Genomic DNA, 26,934 nt, shown 5'->3' with positions numbered 1-26,934 from the left:
AGGAAGGAGGGAAGGAAAGAAGTAAAGGAAAGAAGACAGGGAGGAAGGAAGGGAAGGAGGGAGGAGGGAAGGAAGGGAGTAAAGGAAGGAAGGATCCGACAGAAGGAAGAAAGGGGGATGGAGGAAGGAAGGAAGGAAGGAAGGTAGGAAAGGAAATAAGGAAGGGAGGAAGGAAGGACGGAGGAAAGAAGTAAGTAAGGAAGGAAGGTAGGAAAGAAGAAAGGGGGATGGAGGAAGGAAAGAAGGAAGGGAGGAAAGAGAAGAACAAAGAGAGGAAGGTAGGGGGGAGGAAGGACAGAAGGAAGGAAGAAAGGGGGATGGAGGAAGGAAAGAAGGAAGGGAGGAAAGAGAGAAGAAGGAAAGAAAGAGAGAAGGAGAGAAGAAGGACAGATGGAAGGAAGGAAGGAAGGAAGGAAGGAAGGAACAGTCAAAACAGATGGGTCAATTTGACCCGGGAGGACGACAGGAAGGTTAACATGATATTTCTAGTGTAAAATGAACACAACTATGAATTTACTCCTTAATTCCTACCAGCAGTAACGAGGGCAAATGAAATCAGAGACACAGAGACTGAGAGGAGGATACTGTCAAATGTTTAATCCATTCAGTACAGGGTGTTTATCTCAGTGCAAGTGCCAAAAACAACAATATCGAGCTGTTAACGTGTTTGGTTTATGTACAGATATGAACTTTGGCATTGAGAAGCAGAGCGGGCCGTGTAGGAAACAGAGACAGTGAAGGCAGCAGGTAGGGTCGAACACGAGGTGAGGCATTGTCAAACAAACAGCTTCAATCAGGAAGACATCCGAAAAAACGACAGCAGCAAAGAAACAAAAAACTGGACGGCTGAACAGAGCGAAAAGGTCAAGAATCAAACTGACAAATAACACAGAATGACGACCGTTGTTTTTTTTTTTTCTTCATTTCAATCCACCACAAAAACAAGTCAATGAACAAAATTAATGGTATATATATTTATATTTATATATCTAAAGTGCATTATGGTACAAAAATATAGAAGGTCAGCAGCACCTCGATACATTTACAAAATAAATACACCATTCAGACAAAATAAATTACCGCAAAAAAAATGGACATAACTGGAATAAAAAAAGAAAAAAAGCAAGGATTCACAAAGATTAAAATCTGTTGCCTCACAGAGCATCAAATAAGTTTTTTTTTATCATATTCTGCTATCTATTCTGCTATATTTAGAATATTTACAGACAATAAATATTTTCCAATTTCTTTCCAAACAATCACAATTACAGAAGACTGTAACATGAATATTTAGGAGTCCACTCGAACTGTCCATAGGTTTCTGAAAGACAAAGACAAATAGGGAAACGTGGGTTAGTTGATGAAAATATTAATTGGCAAATGTTTTCAGCATCAAATAATCACTTTAGATCCTTTTTTAAGCAAAAATGACAAAAAATCTCAGTCAGCTTCTCAAAGGTGGATAACTAACTTCACTTAGATTTAATTAGCTAGTTTGCTTTGTAAATGTGAAGTAACAATTAAACCTTTGTAAACTGTTCAGCTGTTCTCTTTAAGCACTGATTTAAACTAAGAACTGAGGATGAACTCAAAGCTGCAGAGCATCAAAGTTCTTCAGTTTTATATGATTCGGTTTCTTTAGGTCTCTTCTTCTTTTTACTCATTCTACAGTAAAGTATCTCTGAGTTGTTTTGTGTCAGTTTGACCTCTTAAAGAAGAGATGTAAAGAGTAACTTCACAGTAATGTTTCTGTGTTGTCTGTGTGACCTGTGGACTCACCTTTGTCAGAGACTGACAGCGTTTTAAAGCAGCGCCCTCCGCAGGCCAAGCAGAGATCTCCACTCCAGGTGGAGTCCGCTCCCAGGCTCTTCTTCCAGCCTCCAGCCCAACGAGCGCGCTCGTCTCTTCCTCTTCTCTCCTTCCCTCCTTTTCCCAGACCTTCCTTTCTTCTTCTTCTTGCCGGGTGCCTTGAGAACGCCGTCTTTGTACGTCTGGGACTTGTTGGTCTCCTGCGGCAGGTTGGTGCCCTCCTCCTCCTCCAGCCGGAAGCTGATGGGGAGGTTTTTGGTTCCTCCGGGAGGTTTGGAGTGCAGGGTGCTGCCGGTGGTGCTCAGGTTGATTCCCAGGCCGGCGCCCGGCAGCCCGACGCCAGCGCCGCTGCTGCTTCCCCCTCCGGCGACAGTCCGGACGGGGAGTTCACGGATCTCTGCCGTGTGGACTTCGTCCAAAAGCTCCTGCAGCCACATGCGACGCTTAAAATCCTGCAGCGTCCGGCCTTTATCGTGCATCAGCTGAGCATGAGTCACAGAGCGCTTTCTGTAGGAGGAGAACAAACAACAAATATGAAAATCAACATAATCACATGAATATATTAATATTTGTTAATTAATTTCACTCAAAGTTTTACAGCTTTTCAGATAAAAAGTCAACAATAAACACAATCATGTTTACCCTGTCCTTTTTAAAAACATGTATGTAATTCAATAAGCTATATTACATTTATAACCTATTGAGAGTAAAATAAATATATAATAACTGCAAGAAGTACATTTTTATTAAATAAAAGTATGTAAAAATATTGTGCTTAGTTTTTTTAAATGCATCCCTCCAACTTTACATCACACTAGATAATTTACAACTAAAAGTCATGGATTTATGTGTTAATTTAGGTCAAATAAAACAAATACTAGTATTATACTGTATTACTAAATGCAGTTGAGTATCTGAGCTGGATGAAAAAAGATGAAACATTTATTTTTCATGCTGTCATATCAGTTTAAAAATAGAAGAAAGTAAGATGAGGAAAGAAAGAAAATATTTATTTCACATTAAATAAACTTTGAGGTAAATGTGAGTCCCTGTAAATAAGCTGTAGTTCACTTGTTCTACCAACAGAGAGCAGCATAGACAAAAGAATGAGCTCAAACACACATCTGCCGAGAACAGCAAACAGCAATGTTTTTTCACTTCTTCTACATTTCTCTGCTTCCCTCAACCTTTCTTTACCCCTCAGCTAAATAAGTTGAACAACTTTGGATAATATTCTCCAGTAATTCCCAGTTGCATCCATGCAGTGAAATGACATGATTCATGGAACTGCAGTAACTGAATTTGTTTCCAGGGTTGTTAAAACTGATACACAGATCTCCGCCCTGCCAGAGGAGGTCCAGTGAGTTGACAAATGCCAGTTTTCCTTTTGATTGCTCATTAATATGATTGAGGCAAAACCTTTGGCCCTTTACTTTTCATTAATATGAATGTTAACTGACAGATTCATGGCAGTTGGACCGGACAGATGAAAAACTGGTACCACAAACGCTACAAGCCAGTTACTTGTGGTCCAAAAGACAAAAAACCAAAAGATTTGGGACATAATGTTGCTGTGATTTCTGAATTTCAAATGTATGAAACTGACAACGGAGCATTCAGAGAGGATTTTCACCACAGCAAATCTGTTATTCTTTAAATAATGTTTTGATTTTAATTTGCATCTAAAATGATCCAGAGAACATCTGAAATCCTGCCAGGTGAGGAGCTACCAGGATGATTTCTGCTATGATTAGGAGTTAATGTTTGCAAGGATTATCTAAACTTATTTGCATTTGCACACAATTTGTTCTAAATATAGGAAGGCCCCAGCGAGAATTGAACTCGCGACCCCTGGTTTACAAGACCAGTGCTCTAACCCCTGAGCTATGGAGCCCTGTATATACATCCTATCACACGTACAACACTTCATATTCAGACCACACCCATCAGTTTGGTAAACAATCAAGAAAAAAGGGAAACTTTCTAGATGGGTTTTTGCAGGCCTTAGAAAAGATCACAGTCAACCCCGTACAAGAAGAAGCTCCTGTTCAGTAACTGTTGATTCAACTCCAGCTGCAGGCCATTAACTTTACTGTGACACTGAAGTTGTACAAACCTCAAACAATGTAGAACATTTGGGAAATTTTCATAAAGATTCTTCAGGCCCCAGCGAGAATTGAACTCGCGACCCCTGGTTTACAAGACCAGTGCTCTAACCCCTGAGCTATGGAGCCCTGCACAGTCATCTCCTCACACCTACAACACTTCATCAGCTAGCTTAGCTAATACAAATAACTAATAAACCACATCTGTAACGGATAGTCATAGTGATGAATGGCCACATGATGGCGCTATCAGCACCAACATACGAAGGCTCCATTTCCTCTGAGGCCCACACATGAACTGTACAACAACTAACTACTTTAAGATGTTGTTGTAGTGAAACCAACACATGAAACACAGAGTAGTTTTGCATGTGTATTTACAGAGTTAATATTTGAGTAAATGTGTACTTCTATTAAAAACTCCTTCAGGCCCCAGCGAGAATTGAACTCGCGACCCCTGGTTTACAAGACCAGTGCTCTAACCTCTGAGCTATGGAGCCCTACAACATTGCTCTGTGGCAAACCAGAACACAAAACACTGTGAATAGAATGAAACCTCTATACAGTTGGAGATGTGACTCAATACTGCTGATACTACTTTAATAAGTAAAATGTGAGCGATCTCATTCAGCCACATGGTGGTGCCATCTGCAAAATAACAAACCTCAGTTCAGTTTGTTCTGTTGTTCAGATGTTGTGTTTATTCATCAGCTTGTTTATGGTGCAACCGACATCATAAACACCAGCTAACATGAGCCAGGACTAAGCTTTACACCAAACATCACTGAAGTAAGCTACAGTTTTACTTCTGATGATGTAACCTTGCAGCTAAGAAACAAACAGGATAGCATGCAGTAACCTGTATTTTACCTACACAACTGGACTTCAACAAAGTTTTGAGGCCTGAGAGAAGAAGAGGAAGAAAAGATGACTCAACAGAAGAGCAGGAGCTACATCTGCTCTGATTCTGACCAGATGGGACGAGGCAGCGGCCGACCTGTTATCTTTCCAGATACAGTCGGAGCTGCAGAAGGATTGGGGCTTTGCTTTGCCGCGGTGTCGCGTTACTCAGAGTCTTAACTCTTAGAAAAACAGAGAGGCAGAGGGCACGGCTCGAAGCCTGGGAACCACGGAGCACCAACGCCGGCCAAACACTTCAGGTGTCTGAGCACACAAACACTCAGGCTTCAATTGGAGATACCGGCAGCTGATTACAGATCACAGTTTCCCATGATGATGCCCTCCCTCTCCCTCCGGAGGGGCCGCTTTAATCTGGAGGCGTGGAGCTCGACAGAACTTCACAGAAATGATTTACAGTTTTGATCATTTATGGAGTTTTTACAGGAGGTTTTGTTCAGCAGGACAATAAAAGCTGAGAAGGGAAGAAAATGTGATTGATGAAACCACACAGACACACAAAAAAACTAAATCTCTCTTTCTTATTCAGCCCCCCCAACGTGAAAGTGTATTTTCCTGCTGAATAATAATAATATCCTGAACAAAACTCACCTCCCAAACACAGAGGGAGCCCCTGAGAGCAGCTTTTGTTTATATGCATACAGATATTTCCTGTAAATCGCAGGCCGACAGAGAAAAACACACAGTGGGAGTCTTTGAAAACTGATCTGACTCTGTTTTTACCTTTAATAAAGCTCACATCAAACAGCTTCCAGAGAGAGGAAAGGAGGAGGAAAATGGCCCTGATACATCCTGAGGTGGCAGCGCTCCAACAGTCTACCTGATGTTAATTGTTTCTCTCTGTGGGAGAGGAATGAAAGTGTGTCGTTTCCCAGCGCCGCCTCGTTGAACTCAACTAATGTTTGATATTTGTTCATAATACGAAGTACAGCAGCTCTGATCATGTCTCGCTGAACAAGGTGAAGCTTTCTTTAATCTTATTGTTAAAAAAGAAGGAAAACAATGTTGGACAGAAACAGTGATGAGAGCTGGGAGTCCAGTTTAAATATATAAACTTATTCTTTAATCAGAAAGCTGCTGATTTAAATTAACCAAACCTTAAAAACAACACATTTATATTCCTCATGGTTTAAAATATTTAGTCAAAATTCAGCTGATACTAATATTCAAACACTAAACCTGCGACAGTGATTTAAAATTAACCCGTAAAGATTTAGCTGGTAAAATAATAATAATAAATAATTTAACTGGTTCCAGCTCCTCAACTGTGAGGATTTGTTTATTTCATTGTAATCTACAAAATAACTGATTTATTTATCAGGAAAATAAAGAAAATAAAGATTTATTTGCAGGGAATGATTTCTGGGTCTTAAGGTGTTGAAACCTCCCTCTCTAATCTTTCTACCATCCCTGCTTCACTGCTTCTCTATTCTAAATGTAAACTCAATGCTATTCCTAAATACCTCAAAGTAAAATAGATGAGTTGCTTTTGGGGAACAGCAGCAGCGTTTTGTGAGTGAAGGCCACAGCAGCAGATGAAGGCGAGTCAGAGGTCACCAGCTTCCACCGCTGTGTGATTTCTACCTCACGCTTTTCATCGCGCCTGTGTTTTCCTTTCCACTCAGGTGGCATTAACCCCAGTCCCGAAATCCTATTAAGTGCATATCACACAACGGGTGTAGCTCTATTTCCCCTGACATAAGCAGAACAGGCCCCACACACACTGAGAGAAGAGTCTCTTGTCCCGAGTGTGGAAACTGCTGGAGCCCGTTAACGTCAACGTAAACCTGGACGACACACGGTTTGAACGACTTTAAAGACTCGACTCTTCCTCCAGCAAACGGCTTCAAAACTCAAACTGCTGCCACCAAAATGCATTTCAGATGTGATCTCTCTCCCCTGAGACTCTGGCTTTAATTCAGTTGGAGAGGCCAGAAGTGCAGAGGAGAAAATCTTACTTAGAGAAATCCAAAAACCCACCCAGCTTTCAGAGCATCTTCCCACTGCTTCATTAAAAACTGATTACATCCAAAAACGTCCCAGCGATATTATCTTTCCAGAGGGAAAAAGCTCAAAGTGTGTTTAGCATTCTGGCTTAACAACTTGAAAGAACATTTATTCTGCTTGGCATAAAACACCTCAGCAGGAGCAGCAGGTTTGGTTTGGTCCACAGCCGAGCCGAACATCAGCATTATTCATTCCCCTGCTTTGCAAAGAGGGATGGACACCAGCGGGGAGACGAGACAAAGTGTGAAACCTCCCATCCAGGACCACAAAGTGTCAGATAAAGACAAACCCCCTTCTCTGAGTCCTGGATGGAAAGTGACAGTGAGGAGGTCAGAGGGGTTCAGACGGAGCTGCTGGGAGTTTATCACACGGAGACGGTTTGTGCTTTAAGTAAACACACAGGTGGGCGAGGGCTAACTAAACAGCTGCCAGCAAGACTCACAAATGAACACATTTTCCAGCCTCTGCTCGCCCACCACGCAGAGGAACGCGTGGAAGTCAATGTAAAGAAAGAAAGAAGAAGACAGAAGCTTACTGAGTGAAGTGAAAATCTTAAAAGAATAAAATCCAGACTTACATTCTGTTGCTCAGGGCATCGATGGGCCGACCGTAGTGTGGCACCGGAGAGCAGAGCAAGAAGAGAGCGAAGCACCACTGCTGCAGGACTCTCCTGGAGCAGAACATCTTGGATTTAAGTTTCTGAAAAGAAACAAAACACATCAACAACCTGAAGTGAAACTGCATTAATAGCGTTTCTACTAGAACACCATCAAAACACACCATCAGTCTAAACTTCACAGCTGACAACCTGCCAACTGTGACTTTTCCTCTGAGCTGCAGTTGTTGAAGTGATTAACATAAATCCTGCAAATGAGAGAGGACAGCAGCAGAAAGCAGTCCAGCATGTTTCACTGCAAAACCCTAATTAAACCAAAGCAAAGCTGAAATAAAGCAAACCAAAAACAAACAGAGGAGACAAAGAAAAGGAAGAAGAGCTAAATGGAAAACTTACTTTCCCACACCAGTGTCTGGCCCACGCGGAAAAAGATAAAGTAACAGAAAGAAAATAAAAAAACTTTCCAGTCTGACTTTCCACCACAAATGAGAAACGTCTCAGGGACAATCCAGGTGATGACACCTTGGAGAAACAAAAAAAAAAGACATCCAGCAGCTCGTCTTTAATGTTTGTCTTTTAAAAGAAATGATCCTCAGTTTTAAAACTCCTTAAAGACAGAGAAGAAGAAGTCCAGCTGCAGCTCCAGCGGTCCTCCAGGTGTCCTGCTGCTGAAGGCTGAAGGTTGAAGGTGAGTTAGAGTGATGGCAGGCCAGCCAGCGGCGGGACACTCTGACGCTGCACTGCTGCTGCTGCTGCTGCTGCTGCAGGTCGATCTGATGGGAACATTTGTTGCATGCTGCCTGAATGCCTGCGCAGGTCAGAGGCGAAGGGAAGGGGAGGACTTATTAACAAAGAGGAGGGCCTCCATGATGCCTCTGCCCCTCAATGTGGAGTCTACTCAGAGTGAGCAGTCAGATAGTAAAGAGACAGGAGCAAATGACAGGAAGGTGGCGCCCGAGCAGCACACAGGGAGTCAACCTGAGACCACAGCTGGAAATGTATGAGGGTCAAATAGTGCAAAAAAAAAGAAGAAGAAAAAAGAAAGAAGACCTCAACTGATTTGTGCATTTGTTCATGAGACTGTTGTGTAATATATCAGTTTAAAAACAGCTACAAAGATTAAGGCAACTACTAAAAGCAATTATGCTAAAACTCAAAAGTAGACAAGACAAAAAATACAAAAAGGAAAAACAAACTAAAATAAAGACAAAATCTATATGGACAAAAAGTTATCAAGATAAAATGTTCCTATCAGTCCATATCAACAATTAACATGATTATTTCTCCTGAGTGAAACTGAAGGATAAATTCTGGCTATAAACTTTGTAAATGAAGGCGAAGGGTCAAATACTCACAAATACACAGTATGTAGCAGTGATCAGCTTATCAATAATCAAAGATCAACCAATCAATAAATAACAAGGAGCACAAGAAGCTGTTCAGCACATAGTGGTCCAACACTGTTTACATTGGTAAATATACTCCATATACATATACATATATATACATATATATATACTTCTAGAAGACTGAATTTAAAACTTTATAGAACAGAAATTCAGTTTCAAAACTAAATAAACCCTGAACTTTATGAACTTTATGAACTTTATGAACTTTATGAACTTTAAGAACAAACATCTGCCTGGATAATTCTCAGGTATCTTGAATGATGACGTTACCGTGGTGATAATACTTGGAGGTATTTCTGTCCTGTTTGAAGCTCTGTCTGTCTGATGCACAGTGACAGCAGTGACTCTGGGCCATCGCTGGCCTTTAGAGGTCCACAGACCTGAAGAGTCAGCAGGTCTCAGGTACAACCCTCACCCTGCAGACACCATGCTGAAGACTCACAGAGGTGATGAAGTCTGTATTGTTAGGTGTGCAGACACGTGCATCATGATCTCAGAAACAGGACGGTGTCAAAGAAGCCAAAGAACCAAGCCATGTAGAAACTCTATTTTTGGGATCTCTTATGTGAAAACAGAGAGTCTGAAAATGTTTGTAGTTTTCAGAAACTGTTCAATAATTCATGTTTTACGCTGTGACTGAAGCATGTTTAGCATGTTCAGAGTTTTAATTTAACATGTGAGTAAGCTAACGGTAATTATCAGTCAGTAACTTTATGAAAAAAATTAAAAATGTGTCAATGTCGAGGGATTTCAAAAGTTTAGGGAGCTGAGAAACTGATGATTATTTTCATCATCTATTTATCTGTTGATTATTTTTTCACTGTGAAACTGAATAAAATGAAGATCCGTGTTTACCCTAACACACAATGACAGTTTACTGTCACAGTGCACGAAATAAACCAGAAAATATTCACATTTAAGAAGCTGAATTACACAAGTCCACCTCATGATGGCGCTAGAGGAGTCAGGTTTCATCCTCTGAGGAGCATGAACGTCGTGGCTGACCTCATCCATAAAGCCTCACGTTGGTTACGTTTGGGGAATGATTGTGATCCCACATCTGAGTCCAACAGTTTTTGGGCATTTGCAGCACGGAGCGATGCTGTCGTTCTGCTTATCGAGCGTGACGACACTCTGTACGAACCTTTACTATGATGAGCTGAAAATAACCACGGAGACCAAGAAAAATAAATCATCACGACATGACACCAGTGTGACCTTCTCCTCAGCCTCTAACAGACAGAATGGATTATTTCCCTTTACAGTGAATACATCTCTACCATCTGCCCATCACATGATGTGAAGCGTTTGTGATTCATGTTAAATATTTCTGACCTGTAAATGTGTCGCGTTGTAATTAACTGTCATCATATTCAACTTCATACTCTGCTCTTTAACACATATTTCCATCTGCTTCCCCACAGAGATCATTACATTAGATTACATAAATCTAATCTAATCTAATCTAATCCAGTTAAATATGAGTCTGGGTGGAAACATTCCTCGAGTCTGAAGATCAAACACAGTTAAAAGCCTCAGACCACCAACACTGTCACTGTGCTCTCTTATGTAACTCCTCTAACTGAGCCTGGAGCAAGTATGAGAGGCATGAAATATACAGGTGGAGTGAAATCCTCCTGGTCGTTTTTATCAACTTCGTAAACTACATAAGAAATGCAAACACACACACACACACACACACACACCCCCCTTCCCCCCACACACACTGGTATAAACCCATCCCTGACACAGAAAGGCTGGAAAAGAAGAAGAAAAGCTGTTTTTGTTTTTTAGGATTACACAGAGTTAAAGTAACAAAGGACATTTATTCAAGTCAAGGAATGTTGACATTAATACTTTATACATCTACTCTACTACATGTCAGAGGGGAATATTATACTTTACTGTAGTACAGTTAGAGGTACTAGTACTTTACTGTAGTACAGTTAGAGGTACTAGTACTTTACAGCAAAAATCAAAGATTAGAGAAAAAGTACAAAAACTGAAAACACATTTGTGTATCAGAACTTTGTTTTTTCTTCTTTCATTAATCATCTCAGCAGCCCTCACATTTATCTGCTGACCCTTTGGAGGGGCCCCACCCCTAGGTTGGGAACCACTGGACTAAACTAGCTAACTGTATATAAAGTAGTAAACTAGCTAACTGTATATAAAGTAGTATAAACTAGCTAACTGTATATAAAGTAGTATAAACTAGCTAACTGTATATAAAGTAGTGTAAACTAGCTAACTGTATATAAAGTAGTATAAACTAGCTAACTGTATATAAAGTAGTATAAACTAGCTAACTGTATATAAAGTAGTATAAACTAGCTAACTGTATATAAAGTAGTATAAACTAGCTAACTGTATATAAAGTAGTATTAACTAGCTAACTGTATATAAAGTAGTATTAACTAGCTAACTGTATATAAAGTAGTATTAACTAGCTAACTGTATATAAAGTAGTATTAACTAGCTAACTGTATATAAAGTAGTATAAACTAGCTAACTGTATATAAAGTAGTATAAACTAGCTAACTGTATATAAAGTAGTGTAAACTAGCTAACTGTATATAAAGTAGTATAAACTAGCTAACTGTATATAAAGTAGTGTAAACTAGCTAACTGTATATAAAGTAGTATAAACTAGCTAACTGTATATAAAGTAGTGTAAACTAGCTAACTGTATATAAAGTAGTATAAACTAGCTAACTGTATATAAAGTAGTATAAACTAGCTAACTGTATATAAAGTAGTGTAAACTAGCTAACTGTATATAAAGTAGTATAAACTAGCTAACTGTATATAAAGTAGTATAAACTAGCTAACTGTATATAAAGTAGTATAAACTAACTAACTGTATATAAAGTAGTGTAAACTAGCTAACTGTATATAAAGTAGTATAAACTAGCTAACTGTATATAAAGTAGTGTAAACTAGCTAACTGTATATAAAGTAGTATAAACTAGCTAACCAAACCACTATTTTTACTGCAATACTTAAGCTGATAATGCTTATATACTTAAACTGTAGGATGACTTTATTTTATTTTTTAAATTGCTGCATTGGAACACAAAGATATGAGCTGCTACATGAATGTGACTTAGAGGACTGCATCAAATTTCACCGCCGTCATATAATAATAATGTGAGAAATAAACACAGGAGTCCTTCACATCCTCCATACATCACCCCCCCCCCCCCAACACACACACACACACACACTATACACACACTATAGAACACACAATGGTAAGTCAGACAAACACTGCAGCACCATTCCTCTGACTGACACGTGTTGAAATATCTGCAATGTGTTCCAGCTGTCGCCTCTTACAATTAAGAACAGCTCTCACACACACACACACACACGCATACACACACGCACACACGCACACACACACACACACACACACACACACACACACACACACACAGGGTCTTATCTCCCAGGCAGGTCCCCCAAAAAATCTGTGTGGAAATCATGTGGCATCAACATTTCACAGCAGAGATTTATGGGTAGTTTGTGTGATTTGCTGGGTTTGAAGTATGTTTAGAAAGAGCAGATATATGATTAATGTTACTTATGTTTAAGCTAGTTGACTTGTTTGTGAAGCAGACTTCACACAAACGTGGTGTGAACATGTTTAACTGGACTAACTATCAGTGATTCCCAACCAGAATACAGCTGGAGAAAGTAACTCAACTCATGTACAAGAATAGAAGTTATGATTTATGAATGATATTTATGAATTTGTACTCGTTGGGAGGATGGATGGATTCCTCAGTTTTAGTCAACACTGACTTCAAACCAAATGACGCTGACTGCTTTTATATAATCAACCACATTCTGCCAATGGAAGCGACATCAATAAATAATCAATAAATTAAAGTATTATTAGCAAACAGCAGCTTATCTCCACATGCTGCAGTTACTCCTCAACTAAACAAGCTAAACAATGAGCTGAAGACGTGTTATAGGATTATATGTTATAGATACTGAGTCACTGATCGTTCACTACCAGACACATCTCATTCATCTGAGTTTTTATTGGCCAGCTTCTCATATGCAGTTATTCCATTTATCTTCTGATCTTTATAGTTGAGTTTGGCTTTTGATTTGTTTTCTAGATCAAGAAACTAAACATGAACTGATTCACTCTGCAAACACAGCTGAGGTCCATGTTGACCAGGAGAACTGAGGATCACTAATGTTATACTGTACATACTGTATATATACAATAATACTGCAGGTCTTTGTTAATCTATAACTTTCAGATGAAATCAATTGAAACACATTTAGAGCATAAAGAGGTGCTGACACAGGTGGACTCAAACTAACCCTAGAAGCAGCACTGTACAACACAGGTCTGGGCAATATATCAATATTATATTGATATCGTGATATGAGACTAGATATCGTCTTACAACTTGGATATCGGTATATTGTGATATAGCATAGCTGTTCTATTATTTCCCTAGGTTTAACTGACTGGTTCATTTGGTATATTGTAATATTGTGATGTACAGTCAAGCCCGAAATTATTCATACCCCTTTTGGACATGCCACTTTTTGTTCAAATGTAAATAAAAGCGGACTGAAATATTTTTTTTACCACAATGATGCCTTTTGTACATCGTCTTTTTATCTTCTTGGAGACGCCTGTGTCACTTTCCGGTCAAAAAACAACTTGCTGGTTGAATAAAAGTAACTTTAAGTCAAAATTTGCCAGGGGTATGAATAATTTCGGGCTTGACTGTAGTATAAGTGTCTTTTCCTGGTTTTAAAGGCTGATTACAGTAAAATGGTTTTACTGTTCTACTGTTCTAACCCTAACCCTAATACTCACTTTATCATTATATCCACATTACTGATGATTACTTATCAAAAATCCCACTGTGTAAATATTTTGTGAAGGCACCAACAGTCATCTCTACTATATTGTGGTGATACTTCTGAATTCTGGGAAGAGATATAGACTTCCTCTGTGCAGGCACAATCGATATAAACACTCTTTTGTTCCTATATCAATTAAGCTTCTTAACAACCAGAAATGAATGTATGTGATGGTTTTATGTATGGAAATGAATTTGTGTATTATGACTCCAGATAATGGGTGGATGTATGTGAATGAACGGATCTATGAGTATCTGTGAGGGAATGCTGGGATGTGTGACTGAACCTATGTTTATGATGGAATGAATGTTTTTGGTAGGTTGCCATGGTGATGTGGAGGGGGTGATGGGAGGTGATGTGAATGCCTGTGTGAATGCTTTGATGGGGAGGAGGGGGTATATGGCGGTACATGAGTAGGATCATCCAATGTCAGGTTGCGTTTGTTCCACCACTGTCTGTCTTTTTACCGTATGTCTGTATTGCATGTTGTTTTGTTTTTTATTGTATGTTATTTATGCAACACTGTCCCTGTCTCCAAGATAAATTTCTCCCTAGGGAGACCAATAAAGTAACCTAACTAACCTACTTGGTCAAAAATATTGTGACTTGTGGTTTAATCCATATTAGTCAGCCCCAGTACAACATCCTGTCTGTTAATAATCAGTTTACCAGCTAATGTGAGTCAGTCCTGTGTGTGGAGTGTAAAGAGCAGCAGCATGAAAGCCTCTAAATGTTTCCTACACTTCTCCTCAGGCAGGAGATCCTATATGTTCATCAGGGCTTCCCTACACCATGTCCTCTGACTCAACATTCAGTCAACTGGCTGAGTTGAGTCAGACTGTGTTTTCAATTTACTCAATTATCTCAAACATTCTGGCTTGGCGACTGCGGTCCATTGATGCGTCCCTGATTTTTACCCAGAAATAGCAGCTTGACTGTAAAGGTCACTGTACCAACATGAAAAGCACAATGAACACATTATTTGTTAAATCTGCTGGCTGCCAACACCAAGTCTGGATGTGATGATGATGATGATGATGATGATGATGATGATGCAACGAATCTTTCTGCTGCTCTTTTCATTCATTAGTGATAATAAACAGAATCCATTGTTCCTTCCTAAGTCATCATTTGCTATGTATATTAAAAAAAGAAAGAAAGAAAAAAAAAAGGAGGCTCAACAGTTTGACGGTGAGTGATTAGTGCCAGGGAGAATCATGGGAGTAGTTTTCCTCCAGTCGTCTGCAAATTAGTCAACTTACTTCCATTTTATGAGCTCCTGAGGTTGGAGTCAATTCAGGAACACAAAGTCCAGGGAGGTTTTTTTTTTTTTTGGTTGCTTTTTTTTTTTTTAACAGGAGAACAAAAGGAGGAGTGTCAGGATCAGCGACTACCTGTCTTTGTCCCTCCCACCTCCTCCACACACTGGAAAGAAAGATCTCATGTGCTGCTGCCCTGAAAGCTGCTTTACCTGCACATAAACAGGTACAAGAAGAAGAAGAAGAAGAAGAAGAAAAAGAAAAAAAAGCTTTTCCTGGCAGCGGGCAGCATGTGGGGTCAGAGCCAGGAAAGCTGTTTTAGATTCATAGAAAATTGCTGCGTTTTGGCAGAGCACGACATACACAAAACAAATGTCCGCTTTTAATCTTTGCGACCGCACCCCCCACCTCTCCTGCCTCTCCTTTTGAAAACAATTCTCCTTACAAAGGCGTGCAGTGTTAGCATCCAGCCCCCTCCCTCCTCCATCAGTGGTCCTAACTGTGCCACCCGCTCCGTCCTGAGGCCCCCCACCCGCTCCGTGCTGAGGCCCCCCACCCGCTCCGTCCTGAGGCCCCCCACCCGCTCCGTGCTGAGGCCCCCCACCCGCTCCGTGCTGAGGCCCCCCAGCCTCAGCATTAACCCTGTCCACTCACTGCTGCACACTACTAATAAGAAGTAAAGTGGGCTCAAGTGCAGAATTTAACCTTAAAATGAGAAAATGAACAGAAACTATTTGATTGAAGTGAGGAATGATTAAAGTCACACAGTTATTAGTTTCAGCTTCTTCACTTTACTTTAACATCAACATAATAAGCAATGAAATAACTAGTTTATAACTCACTGTGATGTGTTTGTTAATGTATTAAACAACTGTAACTGTAACTCATCCTGTGGGAAATGTATCAGCTGTTTCTAGTCTTATTATATTATATTATTTGACATTAGCTTTAGTTTAGCTCCTATTAATCATCTACTGAGGCAAGCTTTCACAGAAGGGCAGCAGTAAAGAAAGCTGAATATGAATATGAATATGTATAGATGGGTTAGACTTTGGTTTTGGTCATGAAAGTAATCCAGACTAAACAAGTGAGTCTTTTCTCTGGAGCACTGGATTGAATCATCAGTGTTTAAAGTCAAGAATGAACTTTAAATCAACTAGAAATTGAACATTTATTGACAAGTAGGCAAAATCTGCTCTGTAAGATCATGTAATACGACCACAGGAGCCAGAACTGATACTAATGGATTATGTTATAGTCAGTTAGTAGATAATAGCTCCTGACTTCACATCTGTGCGCCAGTCCAGCAGTGGAATAAAGCCACAGAAAGTTCATGAAGCAATTACCTTCAAGGGTCTAAAAATCAAATATAGTGTGTTTCTTTTACTCTAGGTAGAGTATGAACAGGAGGAGGGCGCTAAAAAATTAAATAATCCTAATTTTGAAATGTAAGAAGCAACATTTAGGTACGAATTCAGTTGTTTTACCCTTAAAAGTTCCTTATTCCACAACCATTCCACCTTAATCTGCATATGACACGTTTAAAGGGCTTTTAAGGTGTATAATAAGTATAAATAACTATAAATAAGGAGTTCTGTGACCTCAGACTCCATTAAATAGATGTGATGGCAGTTTGTACAGCAGCTGTGTGACTCGCAGTAAATCACAGAGGAGCTCTCGGGGTGAGGAATGGAGGCCCGACGGAGAAATGATGGAAAAGTGCAAGCAGAGGAGGGGGGGGGGGGGGGGGGGTGATGGATGATGATGATTGAGGGATGATGAAGAGACCGTGAGACGTCTGGCTCATTCTCCTCTCAGGGGTGGCCTTCCTCTCTCTCTCTCTCTCTGTAACCTCTGGCTTACCTCCGGACCTCCGCCGCTCCGTGGCGACACATTTTAACGGAGGAATTCAGGAATGTTTTTTGGGGATGGACAGAAACTCAAACTCCCAGCTCTCTTGTTGTACTCTCGTTCACGTTGTAGAACACACGCCCACCACAGGAACACCAGCTCCACCACCGCTGGGCAACCACACATACTAACCAGTGAGCGCTGACGGTTATCTGCTGCCTGACCTCGTGACCCGCTCACTGAGTACACTACATGCAGCTCACTAAAGCACCCAGTGTGGGAATATATGTATTGATGGGACTTATATCTGATTAGAAACAACAATTTAGATATATTAGCATTCATACACTGGAACACTTGATAACAATCTGATGTAGAGCTGCAACTAAACACTTAATTTCATGATAAATTCATTTGCTGCTAATTTTTTTCCCATATTGTTTAAAAACTACTACAGCTCATTTGACACAGAAAAGCTCAAAATCCTCACATTTAAGAAACGGACATATTTAGCCCAATAAATGTGTGAAATGATCATGTGATTATTAAAATAGATTTGTTTTCTGTAGATTGACACACAGTGAGGTACAAGAAGGATATAAACTGTGTCTAATAGTTTGACTAGTATTATATATATTTAGTTATGTGTGTGTGTGTGTGTGTGTGTGTGTGTGTGGATTCAGTTCTTGATGTTTTTCTTTGTCTGATATGATAATAAACTAAATGAAACTGGGTTACAGATTATTTCTGGACCACACAAGGACTTTGAAGAGGTCACTTTGGAAACTGATATTTTGTGACATTTCATAATTCAAACAACTGATTTATATAAAAGATAAAGCAATGATGGTTAGTTGTGTGCCTTACACCAAATGTCTTCATCTTCTTGGTATTGAAGTATATTAACTCAAAATTAAGAGAAACCTATTTTGATAACTGATGAATTCTTGAAGCCAAAATTTCAACCGTTCTCTGGTTCCACTTCCTTTATGTTATATAGCATGTAAACCTTTTTCTGATTAAATAAAATCTTCCAATCAAAACGTATATTCTCTCTAACTTGCATGAGGTCTTTAGACAGTTTCAGTATTGTCAGTTAAAGCTGCCGTTTTCATTTACGTGTCATCTAAAGTCACATCAGAGAGAGAGCCAGCGAGCTATAAATAAGATATTATATGTCAGCATAAGTCAATGGAACAGCAACGCTAAGCAAAAGACATTTGGCAGTTTAGCTTTCTTTGCTTGCTGCATGTTTGCGCTGCGTGAAGCAACACAAAGCATTCAGAGGGAAAGTGGAAGGCGCCTGCAGTCTGTGACTTTTGCAGATGTCACCAGATGGGTGTACATAATCTACTGGTGTGTCACTCTTGGATCCCACCAAGAAAAATCACGTCCCTGCGCTCAATTAGATCTGATTATGGTTATCGTCACGCTGCCAGCAAACTGGATTAGAGCGTAGAGAGGGACAGAAAGTGGTTTTGAGCTGTTTGACTCGCTAAACTGTTGTCGTTTGCAGCAGTTCTGAGGAATTATGATTATGATTTGATTAACATTTGAAGGGAGACACTTGAGCTATTCAACACTACTCTGTACTCTGTAAGTTTTACAACACTTGTGTTTGAAACATTAGTGAAGACGTGCTGAGAACAGTCAGAAAGCATTAGTGTGATCATTAACACTGAGAAACAACAACAAGCTAACGGAAAACCCTCCAGAGCCTAGCCGAAATAAAACAGACAAAAAAGTTCAACGATACAATAAACTACAAAATAAGTTTAGATGTGCTGAGTAGATCAAAGCAAGCATTTGATACTGATGAAAACTGGGAATAAAACAAAACTAAAAAAAAAGACATTCACGAAACCTTTTTCTGTTTGACACAACTCACCAACAATAAGTTTAAATATTGCTAAAAACTTAGTAAGCTGTCTTATCTTCTATCTTTCATTATGCTAGTAGCTGCTAGCTTAAAAAAAATCAACTACATTTTGTGCATTTCTGAGACACTGGTTACCTTAATATCACTAACAAGCTAACCTCAGTGTTTATTTCAGGTGCTGGTTCTTTACAACAGAATCCATTTCCAATATAAATGAGATTATATTGGACGTATAACGGCACTAATATGATTGATAATGATGCTGCTGCAGATTAGCTGATTGAATGCTCAAAGTTGGTTTTAGTTTTAGTTTTAATCTGAGCATCACATCCAAAATGCACAACATTTGCAGGTTCTTGTTCTATACTTGTACATTTAGATTTTGGACTGTTGGTTGGATTAAAGGGACAATCTGAAACGTACAGACAAGTTGCAGCTTCATATTGCACAAAAAACACAAAACCCAGATCAAGCAATATTCAAAGATGGTCAAAACATGCACCTTAATAATGTTAAACAATGTGAAATGTCTCCTAAATCCAAACCCAAATTAAACTAAAGCACTTTGTCCTCATAGGAGCAGAAACAAACGTGGACACTGCATACATACAGCTTCTGTTACATTTCCAGACACAACGTAGAAATGTATCTCCTCCTGTTAAACTCATTTGATTAAGTCTGAAAAAAATAAACCCTGTGAAAAAGAATACAAGCCCTCTTCTTTACCTTGTGCACACACATAGCAATGTATGCAGGAAAAAAACTAAAAAACCCAAACAAAAACTGTACTTTTAGAGAATTGACTCACCTTTATCAGAGTTCCTGGCTCCTTCTGAGTATTACGAATCCACTGAAGGCTTGTCAGAAAAAGAAAAACTCTCTCAGTCCTCTTGTCATAAGTTGCTGTCCTCTGAAGAGAAGAAGCTCCTCTAGGGTCTAGTTGGAGTGTCTCTGCACTCGCTTTGTTTGCTTATGAAGGTTTGAAAAGCTTTATAAACAAGGTTAAGCCCTCCTGCTGACATCATACACTGGTCATCACCATCATCACGGTAGAAGAAGAATCCATGGAGCTGCATATGTAATTAGATGGACCAACTTACTCACTATATCTATTCTTCCCTCCCTCCCACCCTTTCCTCCCCTGGTTTACAGGAGGAAACACACACCAAGACACCGCAACTTTATCTCATAATTCAAAGTCAGAACTAATGACAACGTGAGTCTCTGCTTGTTGTTTTGGCTCCTCTGGTCGGTACATTTCATGTTTTTCAGCAGTTGTGGTTTGTGTGGTTGCTTTACTCTCACTTTGTCACAGATTGATCCTCCTCACAGTGTGTTTTACTCCTCTGCGCGTCACTGAGGCATGGCAATAAAAACCTACATGTTAAATTCAACCTTAAAATGTTATTCCTACACCTACCTAAACTTTACTTGGGCAGATTAATGTAATAATTTAAAAGCCGATTATGAAAACAGTGCTCAGACACAGAGAGTCTAGCCTCTGTTTTTGTCTATAAACGCTCTGTTTTTGTCTCAGTTAAATTGTACTTTATTAAGGAATCCCCCCCTGCTACCAGACATGTGTTTGACTGACCGGAGGCGAGCAAGGGGGGAAAAAAAATCCCTCCAAAACATGGTAGTAGTGGTTTTGTTCGTCACGCCTTCCCCCGCTTGCGTAGCGTTCCTCCTAATCTCCAACACGAAAGCAAAGCGCTCCAGTTTCCAGTCGTGCCATCTGGTCTGAGGTTCTCTATGTTTAGCAGAAGGGTCGTGGTTTGGGGTTGTGAACGCCGCCGTGTCGAACACTCCTTCATGAAAGCGGACTGTTTCAGAGCCAGACGCTGCCTGCCAGTTCTGGCTCTCCGTGAAGCCAAGTAGTATTTACTATTAATGTTCTTAGAGGAATAACTGAAGCCATAAAAACACCTGAGAGGAATTCTGATAGAGTATCTGATAAACTTAAAAAGATTGATTGAAGTATTTCATGAAGTCTTCTTGCTCTTGCTTGTTTCTCGATATAACAAGCTGTATATTAGAGTCAGCTGGTGATTGTTTTTAATGTAATGTAATTGTGTGTAGACAGGGACAGTGCACAATACAACATTAACCTTGCATAAAACAAGGAGAGATGCATTGTACCAGTGTTTTAGTCCATAGCTGGAACATTAGCTAGAATTATACAATAAAGATGCATCAGTGTAAAAGCTAACACTGGGAAAAAGATTAAAACATTTTCTTTTAATAGTAAAAAGTGTGTTTAAGTATCATTCTTATGTTGGCCACTGAAGATAAATAAATTTAAATAATGTGATCTGGTCATCCCACTGAACCCAACCAGAGTCCTACTGAACCCACATAAACCAAGCTGAGCACAGAGGAGTTGAAATGTCGCTTTACTCTCCTCACACACATTTTCCCTGCCGCCTGAAGGAATCGTACAGTGACAAACAAGCTTCTCTGACCTCCAGCTCGACCCGCCAAACGTACGACCGACTGCTCATTCTGCCCATCGGATCTTCCTCCATTCACCCTTCCACACGCTGCAGTCATCTCGCTGGAACATAAACCTACACGGAGCCAACACTGAGTCACTTAATCACCATCAAGCTCTCATACTGTACTTTTACACATGATCCCGTTTCCAGGGAAAGACTCGACGAGGCTCGACATCTGCAGCTGAATTCCAGGAACTCTTTCCACTGTGTGCAAGCTAACGATCGAACCAGCCTGAAAGATCATCTGAGTCTCACAAAGTATCTGATCCTACTAACAGGAGTCCTGCTAAATGGCACTAAAAGTTCCAGCTAGGAGTTTCTTTTTTTAAATGTTTTCTGAGAGACACAGTTTGTCTTCAGTGTGTTTTATGTGCTGTATCACTGATTCCATGTGGTAGAAAAAGAGCATTGACTGACAGCCAATAATGTCCATTCTGCTGTCTGTGATCACCTATACTGTGTTTTAATTAGGCCAAATTCATGGTTTAGTGAATATGTCAGTGGTTTCATTTATGTATTTTCCTGGTTCTTCTTCTCAGATCATGAATTATTCTAAAATGTGAACAGTCTTTAACGTAGGATGCTAAAATAACTCTGACATGCTTTTTCTTTTAGGTAACTTCAGGCATTTTGTGAGCATTTAAGTTCTTGGTTGCATCTTATGGCATTGATTGTTTCCCCTTCTGTTATACGGAGCTTTTTCATGGTTTGGACCCAATACAGGAAGTTGTGTCAGGCTATCATGAGAACCTGAAAACGCCACAGTAGCACATAGGAAGAGGAGGAGGACAAGTCTTTGATTGAAATATGGTCCAACGACTTTTAAAGTACTTTTTCTTACATGTATTGTAGAATAATAAATAAATGCAAGCCTTTTTGTCTTTTCCATTTTTAAACAGTCATACATATCTTTCCAGTTTAGTAGTGTAGGAGGATGTGTGATGAGGAAAAAAAGAATAAATCAGTCTCGCTCTATCTTGTGATATACAAAAATATAGATTGATTAATTAAACTTAAATATCTCCCCCAATATCTTTGATCATTACTGTTCTCCAACAAACCAAATCTTCTGAAACCTTCAGAAGGAAGTAATGGATCATACCTCTGAACTCACTGACCTGGGATCAACAGGTATATAATTATATATTTTTCTCATGTAACTCATTAATTTATCCATCTATAGGTTGGATCATGATATGAACAGGAAGTTGTAAAGCTTAATATAGAATAATGAAGCTTGAAACTGTATCATCGCTTTTCCAAGAATTATTCTTTTTTTATCTCGGGGTAACATTAGTCATCAGTGAGACTGAATTAAATCATTACTCTTAATTAAATGTCCGGCTGCAGTCAGATTCTGTTAATATCAAAAACTAAAGATGCTAAACAGTGAAACGGCACTAACAAGATAACGTGGAGAGGAATCATCATTAAAAGCATTCTCCCTTCTGCTGCTACAAGCTCAATGTGGCTTTCATTTAGATGCTCTCTCCTTTATGAAGATGAAAATGTTTCCACATGCAGACGTGTCGTGTTTATTGTGCAGATGTAAAGATAAAAGACGGTATATTAATGCAGAAACAACCATCTTCCTCCAATGAATCTCTTTTTGAAGCTGCACCGTTGTAGTCGACTGTAATTAACTTCCACACACTTCTGATTCATTTGCATCGCGAGTGTTTGAATCTCCAAATAAAGTCTTGAAGATGAAACATGTGATGAAACAACGTGCTTCAAAGACACAAATAAGGACAAACTGGAGCATTTTATTACCACATCATTTCAGTTAGATTACATGTGTTGTAATTTAAAGAAAAAAGGAGATGCAAGCCAATAAAACCTAAAGAGTAGAAGACAGTGGAGTCAAAAGGAAATTGACTGAGTCCTACAAACGTTTATAGTGTTTCAGTGAGATCAGGCAAGCTCACTTCCACTTCATGACCTCTGACTTCAGGACAACCTCTCCAGTCACATTTAATATAAAATAAAATTATAAAGTCACACAGCTAAAAGTTATGAGACAGAAATCAGCTTTGGTTCAATCATCGGATGGTTTTCCTTCTTGGAGCGATTAGTTTGGGCTGATCTGAACACAGCAGTCGTACTTGGAGCAAAACAACTGCAGATGAACCCTTTAGAAGAAGTGGTGCACATAAATTGTCAATCAATCAATCAATCAGGTAATCTTTATCTATATAGCGCTAAATCACACAGCACAGGTCTAGACTGTTCTCTTTTATTTGACCACAGATATCACGTAGTCACATTTGTGTTTCTGTTCATTTTGTGTCGTCAGAAGCGTCTTGTTATCGTGAGGTTTGAGCTAATATCCGTAAGTACTCCAATATAACCACCACAAAGCTCATTAATGTTTTCACCCTGAACTCACAAATCAGTGATGGATGAATGGAAAAAGTGCATCTACAACTAGAATAGGATAGAGGAAGGTAAGGCACTGTTGACCCTGTAATGTCCATATATATAAGTCTGTGTGGCTGTAAAATGTCAAGTTATATATAACCATATAACTATATATATAACTGCGACTTAAAAATCTCATCGCAACACAGCTGGAGCAGTTCGGTAAGGAAACCAGTTAAATTGGAAACCAGTTGGGACAAAACGCCGGGCCGGTGAAAACATTCTCGGTGGATTTCAAGGCCTCACTCCACCGCTGTTCTGAAGAGTTTGATGTTGATGCAAACTGAGATAAGTGTTCAGATTGTGAGTAACGTAACGTTCACTGTGGGGAAAAGTAAGGATCTTTACTCCTGGAACCAGCCACGCCTGAAATATCTGCTCGGTTGGAAAGGAGTAGTAAAACATCATCATTTATTTTTAAAAAGTATCATCCCTGATAAACTAGACTCTAAGAATATAAACATATGTGACTTTCCGTACCTACAGAAGTGGAGATTCTTCTTGTTCTTCTATTAAATGCAGTTTCTATACTGCTTTCTTTTTCTTTTTCATCTCCTTGACAGTAAAAACATGTTTATCCATAGAAGTGGTTATGAGTGAGTGTGAGGCATTAAGAAGCTGCGTTTTCTCTTCCCAGAACCCATTTTCCCCCCTGAGTCACTGAGCATATATTACTGTCCTGATCCCCTCTGTCAGCTCTCATATGCTACCCAATATGGTTTCACTTTGAAAGCCTAATCTGATTCAGTTACACTTCATGCAGAGTATACTGCAGTTTGAAAATGAAAACACAATGAACAACAGAAGAAAAGCACCACAAGTTCATCCTGCAGAATCACAACAGCTTTCAGACAGTTAAAGAACATATCCAATGACGTCTGACGTCCCTTCATCATCCATCAATGTTTGGAAATCTCTTTTATGGCACAGTTGAAGTTTTACCCCCACTGCTGGCTGCAGTGCGTGGGGTCTTTATGCTTCTCTGAACCTGCAAATCAACACGTTTAAAGACAAAGACGTGTTTTCATGCTGTCGTCCTGATTTTAAACAGGTTAAGAAGTTCTCTGAGTGAGACTATAACCTACACATTTCAAACATCGAGCTGGCGCTGGATGAAATCTCAGTAATGGCGAAGGGAACGTGAACGTTTGAACTGAACATTTGCAGCAGTTGTCGAGATATTATATTTAAAACCATGAATGTCAACCTCATGGTGGCGCTACAGAACGAACAAAGTCAGTAGAATTCATCCTCTGATGGACATGAATGTGTGAACAAGATTTCATGGATATGAATATACATGTAGGTTCAGGTAAGATCAAATAAAGAGTCCAGCAGCAGGTGAAGCTGATGTTCTGACCTCAAAAGAGACTCTCAGAAAATCAAAAGCTTGGGTTAAGAATCGATCACTAAACTGATCCCATCTATCAACTCATTTACTCTGCATCTCTTTATATGAGTAATATTTTTATTCACTTGCTGGTTAAAAGAACTCAAATGAAATCAATCAAACCTGTGTCATCCCATTAATGAAGCTTGGTGCAACACATGGAAACTCACACACACTTACATTAACATGTCTCCTACACTGTTATTAGCCAGCAGTATTTTATAGAGCTATTTATAGCAGCATGAGTGTCTGATTTGCTTCGTGTGGCAGAAAGTCAACTTGGAAATTGAAGCTAACTCAATCCATTTCAAGTGAAGCCAGGCAGACGGCTCCACTGCAGCACACTTATACATTTTATTGGCTCGCATGCTGCTTTGTGCTGTCCGCAGCCTCTTACAGCAACACATTCATCTCACACACTGACATCAGCCTTCATCACTTGGCTCGGACGCAGCTTCCGTCAGCTTCATGAATATATATCTGTGTTTCGGTGTTCACAATCTCCCACCTTTGTGCTCATTTTTCTAACTGGAAAACTCAGATTCTGCTGGCAGCACAGTCGGCCTGGCGAGTCCCCATGTTGCAGTGGAAGAAATGCGGCTGGAATTACAGATTCGTAGGCGAGCTTAATCTCCGAGGACACCTTTGGAAACTGCTGTAAACCAGCCACAAGAAAAACAGCTCATCACACATGCACAGCAAATATTGCAGACATTCTGCAGCTGAGTTGACAAAGTTTGGGAGTGCATTTCCTGGAATGTTGAAAAACGCTCTTCTGCAAATGTGCAGAATGAAACACAGCGGTACCTGGGATTATAGACCAGACTCCTCTAGGAAAAGGCCCTTTTTTAATATATTTTAAGCAAAACTACAAACACCAACAGGGTCATAGGTGGGTATAGGTATAGACATACTCAGAGACCTAACCAGACTCCATAGCAAAAGGTCTCATTGTTATCTGTAGTTTGAAGTACATTTTTGAAGTGTTTGGAAACAGTAGTGGACTAAACGGTTTCTCCTTAAGCTCCATTTAGAGATGTTCTGGACCTTTTCTCTACCGTTTTGACAGGAACAGGATTTCCCAAAGGCCCCAAGAAACATTCTGACTTGACTCCACAAGCAAAATTATTTTCGGGTTTAAATTTTACTCTTTTTTTTTTTTGGCATTTTTCTGCTGTGTTAAGAACCGAGCTTCTGCAAAACGACCAACATCTGCAGAGCCTGAGCCGTAGCCGAGACTGGCCTCCAAGATACAGTACAACCACTCTTTAGCTAATCTATATGTAACCCCAGCCCCACGTAGCTAATGAGTATTATTTGACAATTGAATGGGGTGTTGTAGTACACTGGAACGGGGCCTGAGTTCGTCTGGTTTTGGCGCAGTATGCTTGTAAAGAATTAAATATTAATATGAAATAATTTGGCGGTGCCTCCAATAATAGGTAAGAACACAAATTTAGGTACTTCCCTTTAAAGTAAATAATTAACCTGATTTTTAAATGACCACAAAGTATAAACCTTATAATTAAAACACAGATGTAGTTTCAACAATACAATTATTTATTACACAATTAACTAATTCACTGTTAGATCTTTAGATGTGTAATGGTAACAATGTCCAAAACAATATGCTGATCTCACAGTGGTGACCTTCAATCATTTTGTAGTAACCCACAAGAAGGTGAAAATGACCATAACTAAAATGTCCACAGCCCACACTCACACACACATTCACACCGGGCTTATAAAATAAATGCAAATTAAGTTAACACGTTGCAGGCCCGGTCGATGCTCATGAGGCCGCTTCACTGGGTTTAACCAGCACAACTAAAAGGCACGTGCAAAAGTACTTACAGATCCAACAGTCAGAGATGTG

General features: G+C 39.6%; 1 protein-coding gene and 3 non-coding genes across 4 annotated transcripts; all 4 read right to left on the bottom strand.

Moving 5' to 3' along the window:
* Window positions 1–1,802: 1,802 nt before the first annotated feature.
* On the bottom strand, window positions 1,803–7,523 carry pthlha (parathyroid hormone-like hormone a). The gene is made up of 2 exons (XM_053313835.1): window positions 7,417–7,523; window positions 1,803–2,316 (listed from the first exon to the last, which is right to left on the bottom strand). Exons 1-2 carry the CDS (start codon window positions 7,521–7,523, stop codon window positions 1,803–1,805), a joined length of 621 nt encoding a protein of 206 aa, XP_053169810.1.
* trnat-ugu (transfer RNA threonine (anticodon UGU)) lies at window positions 3,631–3,703 on the bottom strand. Its single transcript has one exon. It is a non-coding gene; the product is annotated as a tRNA-Thr (tRNA).
* trnat-ugu (transfer RNA threonine (anticodon UGU)) lies at window positions 3,971–4,043 on the bottom strand. The gene has a single exon. It is a non-coding gene; the product is annotated as a tRNA-Thr (tRNA).
* Window positions 4,342–4,414, bottom strand: trnat-ugu (transfer RNA threonine (anticodon UGU)). The gene has a single exon. It is a non-coding gene; the product is annotated as a tRNA-Thr (tRNA).
* Window positions 7,524–26,934: the final 19,411 nt, after the last annotated feature.

This window comes from Scomber japonicus, chromosome 23 (genome assembly GCF_027409825.1).
Source record: "Scomber japonicus isolate fScoJap1 chromosome 23, fScoJap1.pri, whole genome shotgun sequence".
Taxonomy (NCBI): Eukaryota; Metazoa; Chordata; class Actinopteri; order Scombriformes; family Scombridae; genus Scomber; species Scomber japonicus.
The sequence above is the reverse complement of the archived record's forward strand: the minus strand, read 5'-3'. Positions and strand labels throughout refer to the sequence as shown.

Bases quoted from the DNA above. Each gene is read 5' to 3' on its own strand.
- pthlha (XM_053313835.1), bottom strand. From the start codon at position 7,523: ATGTTCTGCTCCAGGAGAGTCCTGCAGCAGTGGTGCTTCGCTCTCTTC. The intron at 2,317-7,416 runs GTAAGTCTGGAT...CTCCTCCTACAG, and splicing joins GATGCCCTGAGCAACAGAAT to AAAGCGCTCTGTGACTCATG.